The sequence below is a fragment of the Mus caroli genome, unplaced genomic scaffold (genome assembly GCF_900094665.2).
Source record: "Mus caroli unplaced genomic scaffold, CAROLI_EIJ_v1.1 scaffold_19638_1, whole genome shotgun sequence".
Taxonomy (NCBI): Eukaryota; Metazoa; Chordata; class Mammalia; order Rodentia; family Muridae; genus Mus; species Mus caroli.
The window spans coordinates 4,802-16,136 of record NW_018390300.1 but is presented as its reverse complement, the minus strand read 5'-3'; the positions used below and the strand labels follow the sequence as shown (position 1 = coordinate 16,136).

The window sequence follows — 11,335 nt, the reverse complement described above, 5'->3', positions numbered from 1 at the left end:
ACTTGGAAGAGCATCCCACAAGCTAAAATGTCTACTTGAGTGGTCATGGGGGAAATAACTAAGTTTGCCTCTGCCTCAGTTTCCTCTTCCATAGAAGGGATTGTTAATAGTATATAGGTCAGAGGGCCATAAAAGGAGTCACAGAATGAGTGACAATCTCTACTACTATGTTGTCACTAGAGGCATCTCCTTCTAACAGGAGCTGAGGGAACACTGCCTCGGCACTTTCTGTGCAGGTAATGTTTGTTGATCCTTTTCTCCTGTCTCCTATTTTGGTTGGTTTTGTTCATCTTTTGTGTGAGGTTGGTCAACTGGGATCTTAGAGAGAAGCTGAGGAGGAGTGCCAGGGGAAGAGGATCTGGTCTGACCCTCAGTCCCATGCAGCTTCAGGAGTTTGGGATATAACTGTGCCAGATGTAGGCAGGCTCAGGGGACCCTGCATGGGGCACTGAGTGGCAAAGCCTGCAGAGGGAAAGCATAACCTTGGGAAAGCATGACACCAGGCATTTTCAGATGCTGGAATGACATTCAGGGCAACAGGTTCCCCTCTCAGTCTTGGGCCTGATTCTCAAGGGTTAGCCCAGAGGCCAGCATGGTCCCATCAAGACTGTGCAAGCAGATGTGCTCAAGGTCGGTATTGGAACTCTGTGTATTTGCAAATGCCTAGGATTGGGGTGCAGACACATAAAGAGGAATCACAAGGTAAGAAGAATAAAGGCAGATTCCAGGTTCAGAAATATGCTCAGATGCCCCCAAGAGGCCTCAGAGCCTGACACTGACAGTCCAAAAGCTCCTGAGCATGTGGGAGCCACAGAGATAGTCAATGTCACTGTCTAAGTCATCTTTGCATCAGCCAATCAAAGCCTGATTGCCAGGATATATAGAGAGATGCACATGCAGGCTCTGTCTCAGAACCCTGGGCAGAATCATGAGAATTTGGGGAGCTTTAAGTCTACTTGGGGTTAGTGACTTTGGCCATAAAGAGGATATTCTGAGCATCTCTGTGAAAGATAACAACCATGAATGGCCTGCTGAAACACAGAGCTGGAAATATGACCGTACGAAAGCCACCAATGACCCCTGTGGCAGCAGCTGCTTCTGTGCCTGTCTCAGACACATCCAGGACAGCCTTGTGGACCACCTGTGGGGAAAGAAACACATCACTCAGTAGAGACCAGGGAGGGAAGGAAAGAGGTTTGGAGCAGGCACTAAGTGCTGGCCTCATCTGCTGGTGAATTTCCTTGTTCCTTCCCTGGGCTCTAATCCTGCATTTCCCAAGTCTCTGCTCAAGGTGTGAGAAGAGGCATGCCCTGGGTCTGCTCAGTGTCTGAATCTGTGCTGTCCTGAAATCACTACAACAGGTGGACAGGAGTAGGTAGTGGCAGGAATTTCTTCATATACAGCCTCGCAACTTCGTCAGAGGGAACAGCTATGTTTTGCTCAAAACTGCCATGACTCCTTGTCATTACTTTTACTATTAATAATCTGAGTGCTGGTCAAGAAGTACTGTCCCAGCACTGAAATATAGGAGGTAATGTATGGAAGTGGTTTGGCCAACTGTTTATTTTGAGTGACAATGAAGTGAATTGTGGGTGCCCCTGTAGTGTATTGTAGGTGATCCTTCAGTGTGCTGTGTGTGGCCCTGCAATGCAGCACATGTTGGTATCCATGTTTCTATGGAGCAACTCTAGGCCCTTCCCCACACTGGGTTCCTAAGTGAGCTCATGTACAGGGGTAGAGGATGGACATTTGTTAAGGAACCTCAGAAATGTAGGAGCTCTCACACATGTACCATCCCCACAGCCTACATACCCTTCACCATCCACATTCAGGATGCAAGGCAAAGCATCCTGTGCTTCTTGTCTTACCTGAGACACACTCAGTTTCTTGGCTTCTGTGATCCCAGATAGGTCAGCTTGTTCAGTGAATACTTTCTTAATCCCCATTTCTGGAAGGACATACTCCTCCAACCTGTAGTCACTAGAGATGGAGAACTTGGGCAGATATAGCCCACCTATATTCCTGAGAATAAAAAAAAACAGCAAGGTAAGAGTTCCTAGACTCTGTGATCCCCTCTATCCATCATGCCGCTGGGTCTCTTCACTACAGGCAGCCCTCTCCCTAGAGAGAAGTCCTCTTTCCACCCATGCCTAGACGACTTGATGTTGTTCTTCCTAATGCATTAATTATCCATCAGGGTCTGAGAGAATTTACAGTGGACAGGTAACCTGACTTGTTCCTAGTGGTATCATGACTTAGAATGTTTTCCTCCTACATCCACAGTACAATTCTCCCCTGGTGTGGCATCCCTAAAACATCTTATGAGCCTTCTATTTAAAGTTGCACACTTCACCAGACTCCAGCTTTCCTAATCTTTGAATACTCCCCTTCTTAATTTCACCCTTTCTTATATTTTAACCTACTTAATGATGGTTAATTTAATTTTCATTCTGACACTCTTTCTTCCTCAACTCTAAGAGGAGCCAAAACGGTACATTTGTGCTTCAGTCTGATATATTTTCAGAGTCTACATCAGATGGCACATAGTAGGACTTCAAGACTTATTCTATGTATGGTGAGTGATGACTATTGAGGGATGAGATGGCAGAGGTGATTCTCAGAGCTCATTTGTCCATCGCCATTCCTTCTGCCTTCCAACTCATTCTATATTCCATGTAACTTACAGCCTTTTAGAGGGAGGAAACCACAGCTCCTTATTCTAGCTGATCCCATGTGTGAACAACAAAATAGACAGCAACTCATGGCCCAAAATACATAATCAACAGAAAAAAATTCAACTAAACTCTATCTATCCCCTGAGGATTGCCCACCATTACAAAGGATACTAGTGAGACTCCGAGGTACAGGGACACTGGCCATCAGGCAACAGCAGGACAGGTTTCCCAGCCAGTTTTGGGTCCTGTGGACATGCACCTAGTTTTCAAAGATTTCCACCATTTCCTCAGGGTCTCTGGTTGTAAGCTGGCTTCCACCTGCTGCATCCTGCCCTGGTCAGGGAGGATGAGCAGGGCGCTGGCCTTTCCTGTGTACTTCAGCTCCACCACAGAGCAGGACAGCTCCTCATCACGGAAGTGGCGTGTGGTCAGGAACATCATTTTCATCATGGGAACCTTCACAGATCTCTTCTCATCTAAGTAGAACTCAGATTCAAATGTATCCTGAGGGTCAAAGGATATCTCCCATTTGCCTAAAGATGAGGCAAATGATCTTGTTTTAAACAAAGACAAACACTTCACCTCCTCCCCATTTATACTCAGCTTTGGAGTTATGACAGAAATCCATCTACTTCAGTCACTCAGAGTGTCCCTTCATGTAGCATATGATGAATTTGATAAAATTTTGTAGTTGACCAAGTTGCTAGCTGTGGGTATTGTCTCTAAGCTGGGTCTAGAAAGGGAACTTTAAACCACAGCCTGGCTATGTGAATTCCGGACACATTCATGGACCTGGGGTGGAGTGTGTAAGAGAGATAAGAGTGAAAGTGGTGAGACTGGAGACAGGGGAGAGTTGAAGCTCTCATCTTCCTCAGGAGAACCAATGTCTTGTGGGACAGGTTTCAGGGGAAACAAGAGCACAGACTGAGCTCTCCAACATCATGAGTAGTTCATAATCCATAGATTGTGGACTAACACATGGGTAAGGAGTCCTCATCTCACACATGGGCCATGACAGTCTCCACAAATCACAGACACCACTCAGGCTTATCCCAGAATTCTTGTTTCTGTCCCCACTACCAATATACACTATGGGACTTGATAGTGTAACAATTTCTTCCTCTTAGCATCTTGCAGTCTAGACATACATCCCACCTCACAGTAAGCAGCACTTGAGTTTGGGTCTGGGGAGAGTTGAAACAACCATGTCCTGCAGTCTAACCCTTCAGGATGTCACTCTGCTTCTACCATTACCAGGTCACAGTAGCTCTGGGGCTCTCCTGCCCTCTTGCCCTTCTGTCCTCTCCTCTGTCTTCCTGTGCTCTCATCTCCTGTCCTGTTTTTCTCTCCATTGTCATCTTCATTTTCTGCCTTTAGCCCAGACCTGCCCTAACTCTACCCTGGATTAACTTTAATTAGTTCCAGACCCCACAAGGCCTGGTTATATCATGACCTGTGTCAGGAACCAATTTCAGGCCTGTTCCCTTGCTCCATGTCTCTATCAGGGATGATTGGTGGGTATTGGATTTCTAGATTCCCCCTACCCAGTACCATCACCTAAAATATCTCCAGCTGAGTCTCCATCTCTTTTGCATCTAAGTCTCATCAGACTCCTTGAACCAGGAATGTCTCTTGGCTAAATGGCTAGTTATTTGACAAAAGCAAAATTTCACAAAAGAGTCAGAATCTAAACATAGAACGCTGCCTGGCTGACACTTCCCCATCTCTAATAGCTCTTACTGAGTCCTTGCTTCTCCATGCACAGCAACAGTTTAGTACAGAAAATCGTCAGGGGAGAAGTACTGCACCAAACCTGCCCACAGGGTTCTTCACTACTTCCATGTCCCAATTACCATCTCTGAGCTAGTTATGATCAAGAAATTCCTAGTCCACTTGAACTCACCTAGAGACAGAGGCTCTCCAGCATTTATGGACTTCTGCTATAGGAACATATTAAAAATGCCTGCAATGGGAATCTGGGGGGAACCTGTCTCTGCAGGGAGTAGCCATAGCTTCTGACCAGCAGGTAGGATTGGACATGTGAGGTAAGATATTCTGCTTGTAAGTGAGGTTAAGTCGTAGCCAATAAGCAGCCCTTGTAGACTGAGAGCTCAGGACTTCTCTTGAGTATGTACCAGGAAACACAACCGTTGTCTAGAGACAGTTCAGAAGAGGAGACTGGTGAGTGACAAGAAGCTAGGCACCCACATGCCCAAGGCTTTGGGCACCTTCTTTCCTGTGATCCTCTGATAGCACAGGTACCCAGCNAAGCTCCTCTCCCTCTCCCACTCCTGANCAGTGACCTCTCTCACCTTTAAAGTAGATGTAATTCACCAGCACCATCAGTGTATCCGTATCCAGTTCTGAGANCAGTTCCTTGATCATCCCCTGGGTCTGATTGCTCACATAGTCATTGATGAGNTTTTTGGCCTCAGTAGGCTGCTGGAAGTCTGCTGTGAAGGCCTCAGCCTGGTACAGAGACCTTGTCTTCTCATGGAATTCTGCCAGGATCTGCAGGTCCTTTTCAATAAAAATGGCATTGCCTGTGTTTATCTGATCCTGGTCCTCTGGCTGACTGAGCCTCTGTAGGAGGTGCCCAAAGCCCTGGTGGACGTCTGCTTCAGAGGTCTCTGTGAGATTGAACTTGAGACCTTCTAGAATCTCTTCCATGGTCTTGCCCTTTGCTCCTAGGGACACGAGGGCCAAGGCAGCTGAGATGCTAAGTGGGGAGAAGACAATATTTTTATGTGGATTCTTCAAAGCCAGCTTCTTGTACAGGCTGAAGGCAAAGTCAGTGTTGGCGGAGGCCAATTTGAGACTGTCATCTTGTGTCCCATTGTTTTGGTGTTCATGGAATACAATTTCCATTTCCTCTGTGCCATCTGGGAAGCATAGGACAGCAGGACAGATCCCAGCCATTAAGATCATCCCCATAGCTACAGTGAAGGCCATCTTTTCTGTTCTCCAGGCTGAAAAGAAAACATCCTTTGAGTCTGGGAGGACCTTCTGTTGCTCTGAGCATCTAGTTTTCCCACCCTGGCTGGCACTGTGCTCTGCTCTGTTGCCCTAGCTGACTCTGTGACTGCCCACAGGAGGTGATCCGGCCTCTCAGATGCAGTTCTCCATCCTAAGCTCCCTACTTCCAGGTAGGAAGTGCTGTCACAGAAGCCAATTTTCATAGTAGGGAACCAAGATCCAGAGATCTGAAGGGCCATGTTAGGGTCACAAGAAAAATCAGAATAGTAGTGGGGGATGGGTGTAAGCCCTGTCTGCACCTTGCACTTTTGTCACCTCCAGCTGCCCCCTCCTTAGGCTGAACTCTGTTACCTTTGAGCAGTTTTTATCACAAGTCCTATCTTAACCCTTTGATGACAACTCTCTGAAATCTTAAGGCCCCTGAGTTCATTTGGTTCATGGAGCTAGGTGTTGGGAGTGTTAGTTGTAAGGCAGTGGGAGAAATATCTGGTGCAGTGCAGAAATCCTTAACCCATGGAACCAGAAGTGGAAGGTCACACAGGGGAATGTTTCTCTGCCCTGCCAGGGAATAGCATGGTGCTTTGTACCCCAGGAGGTTTGGAACGCCTCCTGCATGAAGAAGAAAAATATCAGTATCAGACTCTGATATCTGCACCAGATTTCATGTTGACTGTGTGATAGCAAGCAAATGGGTGGACCTCTCTGTGCAGCTCAGTGAGGGGACCAGGTTACATTATTGCTAAGTGGCTGCCTTGTTGTAGGCATGGGGTGGTTATGTTCAGGATGTCTATGGGTCCATCTCCTCTCTATACACCCAGTGTGAGGGCCACAGTTATCCTAATGGACTATAGTTGAAAGCTTGCAATTGGCTATCTACCTTTGGCCTCTGATTGTTTATTCAGGTGTAAAGTTGAAGGTAGCTGATAAAGGAATGGGAGACAGAGGAAGGAGTGGAGAGAGGAGAGAGGGAAGAGGGGAGATGAGAGAGGATGAAGGGAAAAGGAGAGAGCAGAATGGGCAGAGTAGAGAGGAGGGAGGAGGGAGGAGAGGGGAGAGCTCAGAGAGTACAAGTTTGGAGAAAGGAAGGAGTGAGAATTAGGAAAAAGAGGGGCAAGTAGATAGGAAGAAGGAGAGGAGGGGAGTGTGAAGAGGGAAAGGGAGAGAAAGCAGAATGAAATGAAGGGAAGAAGGCTGGGAGAGAAGACTAGAGGAACACACAGGGAGCTAGAGTAAGCCTAGAAGGTTGTGTTGGCACTAAGCCACTTGTCCCCATTGCTGTGACATGCTTACAGATGAGCCAGGGACCTAAACAACTTGTCTGCCTTTACCCTGTGCTTTACATTCCGACTGATGCAACCATTTCTATGGAAAGGCACTCAACAGTATTTTGTGCCAAAATTATTTCCAAAGAAAAGAGGTTGCTCAGTTGGTATGACAAGAGACATGGCTCAGTGACTGCGACTTCTTTGCTTCCCTAGTTGAGGTTTAAACCTGTCTGCTTGGCCAGGGGATCTGGGATCTAAGAAGGAAGTGGGGTCACAACACACCCCCAGGCATCGCCTCTGTGATGTGAGCAAGACAGAACTGTTGCCTCATCCAGAGTGGCTGTGCAACAGTCCTGTGTCACCCTAGCTATGACAGCAGCATGCCACGGAAGTTCTCAAAACTTCATCCCAGTAGAGTCAGAGGAGCAGCCTCCTTTTACTGTCCATGAGCAGAGACCACAGCATCTGCATTTTCATTGGCAAGAGAAACAGACCAGAGAGAAGATTCTGTGAATCCCAGAAATGTTCCCTTATTGTAGCGCAGTATCTCATCCAAAGCCCTTGCCTCAGCCATACACATGTTGTAGGTCATAGCTAGTACCACACAGTCCTGAGGCAGTGCCTTTTCTGTCCCTGGAGTCAAGGAATCCCAAGCATTACCTGCAGATGATACCAGCCAGATAACAGCCTCTGTGATAGCTGACTCCTGATGTTCAGGGTTGTGGTTCGCCTGGCATCTCCCCAGTGAACAGTGATGTCTATTTATTCCTCCCCAAGGGCTCCTCCCTCCTCTTAGGAAATGTTGGCATAGACAAGGTATGCTCTGTGTTCAGTTTACAATTCATGCGACAAAAAGATTCCTGGTAATATGGATTTGTAGTCTCTAGCAGAACTGCCCCCTGATGGGGCAATTCCCAGCTTTTCTTTGTACAAGCCCTTTGAATCTCCTGGGTATGTATTCTGTTTATCAAATGCTTCAATGTCAATGTGGAAAGGGGAAGAAGTCAGAAGCAAATCCAGAATGCATGATCTCTACCCTACTTTTCACCAGGGAGGGCTGTAGCTTTATAGTCTAAGTCATTTAAAAATGAACACTGAATACTAACTAAAAAAAAAAAATTAGTAGCACTCCTCTATACAAATATTAAGTGGGCGAAGAAAGAACTTAGATAAACAACATCCTGCACAATAACCACAAATAATATAAAATATCTTGGTTTAACTCCAACCAAGCAAGCAAACATCCTGCAGGACAAGAGTTTCAACTCTCTGAGGAAAGAAATTGAGGAAGATATTAGAATATGGCAAGATATCCATGCTCATGGATTGGTAGGATTAGCCTAGTAAATATGGACATTTTAACAAAAGTAATCTACTGATTCAGTGAAATTCCCATTAAATTTCAAACACAATACTTTACAGGCCTCGAAAGAGCAATTTTTAACTTCATATGGAAAAAAACAAAACACACAGGATAGGTATAAAAAACTTGTACAATAAAAGAACTTCTAGAAGTATGGCCATCCTTGATTTCAAGCTGTAGTACAGAGCAATAGTAATAAACCCCCATGGTACTGGCATGAAGACAGACATGTTTATCAATGGAATAGAACTGAGTGATCTAGGAGAACCCAGAGAGCAAAGCAAAGGTTTCTTTTGACTCACAGTTTCATAGTCTACAGTTCAGGGTTTGCTGGCTCCAGTTCTGTCCTAGGTCTATTTCAAATGTCTGTGACTACCCAGTGCCCAGTTCTTGCCTTACTTTTACACTCCTCTAGGCCCTAGGCTCTGCCACCCACTGCCCTTTTCTGGATCAGCCTCCATTTGATACAGTGTTGGAGCCCAAACTCCTGTAGCTGCATGGGGCTTGTTGGTCAGAGCAGCTCCTCTCCCTCTAGCACTTCTACTCAGGGCAGTGTCATACCATTTATCTTCATTTCCATCTGACCAACCTCACAGGACAAATAGACTCCTCCACCTTCATCACACAAAATGAAAGGAGCAAAGTATCTATTTGTGTATTCCTGCACACAAAGTGTCCAGGCAGTCTTCACTCAGCTCCTGTTGGCAGGAGTTGTCTCAAATGAGGACAAGGACATAGAGATTGTCACTCACACTCTGTGACTCCTGTGATGGCCCTCTGACCTATATGCTGTTATCAGCCCCTTTCATGGAAGAGGAAACTGAGACACAGGGAAGCTTAATTATTTCCCCATGACCACACAGCTAGACATTATGATGTGTGAGATGTTCCTCTAAAGTTCTTGATAAGCCTTACAGTATAGTAGTACTTGTTTTCAAACTACTAGGTAACGTTGATTGATCATTATCACTATGACCAGCTGTTCATTGTCCTATTGGCAATGTTAGATGGCTGGGGAAAGAGGCTGACTGTCCCTAGATTGGGTCATTCTATCTACTTGGTTATTGAACTCCTCTTCAGCTGATGTCAGGTTTGATGTGTATATACTTGGGACATAAGTATCTTCATGTCCTCCTCCCATCTAGAGCGTTCTCTCCTCATAATTCTTTACCAGGGTTTTTCTCACCAAATTTCCAATCATGTTCTTTGGAAAAAACCTGAAAATCTACTGACTATATCCAAGAATCAGTGAGTAATTCCATCACTGCTCATTTCTCCTTCCAACTTCTATGACTGTGTATACTGCCTGAAGTTCTACCTGTTAAGAAGATGTCCCTTTGCTGCTGGCATCTGGGTTGTCCTTGAAAGATTTGTAATGCTCTATCAGTCCACTGCTGGCTTTTGCCTTCATAACTTGCAGAATAATCAGTAAAACAAGCCCTCATAATCTCTGCCTCAGTCAATGGATCATAGAGTACACATCATGACGCTCTAGGTGCATTGTTGGCAGCAGATAGCACTGTCAATAAAGTGGAAACTACAGACGTTTCGAAATTTCTTCATGTAACTTTGTAGTGCCTTCAGGATCTGCAGGTGTCACATCGTGTTAATATCACTTCCTTTTAATAATGGCATGCTACTATGCATGTCTTAACTTGTAACTTGGTGAGTCAAACAACATCTAGGTATGATGGGAAACTCAGATCATATGGTAATAGAGGAGCCTGTCACCACTCTAGTTGGTGGTGCAACATGGGAGAAGGGACCCTAAAAATGAGGCAGAATAAATTCTCATGCAATGGCTAACTTTATTCAGAATACCATCCAATCTATACTCAGGTGGTTAAGTAGAGTCACCTTAGTAAGTGTACAATCATAAGGACAAACCACAAGTGGTTTAAACAAAACAAACAAACAAACAAACAAACAAACAAACAAACAAACAAACAAAGCAAAACCATGGGTTTTCATATAAGCATATAAAAATGTCAATAGTTAGCTGTAATGAATAATCAGAAGGAAATTCCCTCCAGTCCACTCCATCTGGGAGGATCTTACAAGCATAACCCAAGAACAATTTTGTGTGTTTGGAAAAACCTGAGGTCACAAGACACTTGTCTTGTTTTCTTGGAGTATTCTCACAAGCACATAAAATTCCCCTGATGTAACTTCTTTCAGGAGCAGCCTTCCCAGATGCCTGGACTTGTTGAACAGCCTTCTCTTGCCCCAGCCCTATAGAAAGCTATCAGCAATCCAAGGCTCTTGGTATATGGGCAGAGTAGCCCATTCAAGTGAGGAATGTGCTGTCTCTAGAGCCCAAATAGGCCCACTTACACTAACCCTGAGATACTGTGTTTGATTCACAATTTTCACTGGCAGAGGCAAATCTAAAGACTTCTTAACTTTTCCAATCCTAATGGCCCTCACTCCAAGGTCAGGGGACCAAATGGATATTCGGACAACTTCAAAGTATTTTTTTCTCAAGTGTACATTCCAGGACCAGGAAAACAACTAGGGGATGATTTCAGGAATCTATTGTGTGTTGGGTTTTAGCCAAAACTCTACTAATCACCAGACTTTACTAAGCCACTGCTTTAACTGGAGGACCACAGTGTTATGATCAGATAATAGGGTTATGCTTAACTGAGGTGATCAAATGATTTTCTCATCCTTAGATGAGTGGGCTTTAACCATGGCTGGGGGGATATTGACCCTATTCCTCCCGTGGGGTTCTGTCATGGCCCACACTTGTGGCTCTTGGTATCTTTTGGGGAGGGGATACAGAGCCTTAGAAAGATATTCTTGGTTGTAACCAGATACCAACCTCCATCCAAACCGGTGTATCTCACAGGGAACCCAGAAATGGCCAAGGTGGACCTTCTCCTGCAGTAAATTTCTGCACCCAATCTGGTACCCATACTGTATTCATATTATCACGAATCAGTATGCACAATTCTGAGTACTGTTCAGCTCCTAAAGGAGAATTGTCAACCTCAAATTTAGCAGGACCTCGATAAGAATTATGTCACTAGTAACACCACAATTTGTGGCTCTAG

The 11,335-nt window shown here is 45.2% G+C and overlaps 1 protein-coding gene across 1 annotated transcript; it reads right to left on the bottom strand.

Annotated features, from left to right (window-relative positions):
* Positions 1–625: 625 nt before the first annotated feature.
* On the bottom strand, positions 626–7,687 carry LOC110288580 (serine protease inhibitor A3K-like). The gene is made up of 5 exons (XM_021154893.2): positions 7,577–7,687; positions 4,988–5,644; positions 2,935–3,208; positions 1,869–2,022; positions 626–1,141 (listed from the first exon to the last, which is right to left on the bottom strand). Exons 2-5 carry the CDS (start codon positions 5,625–5,627, stop codon positions 953–955), a joined length of 1,257 nt encoding a protein of 418 aa, XP_021010552.1. The 5' UTR covers positions 5,628–5,644; positions 7,577–7,687; the 3' UTR covers positions 626–952.
* Between the last annotated feature and the right edge of the window lie 3,648 nt (positions 7,688–11,335).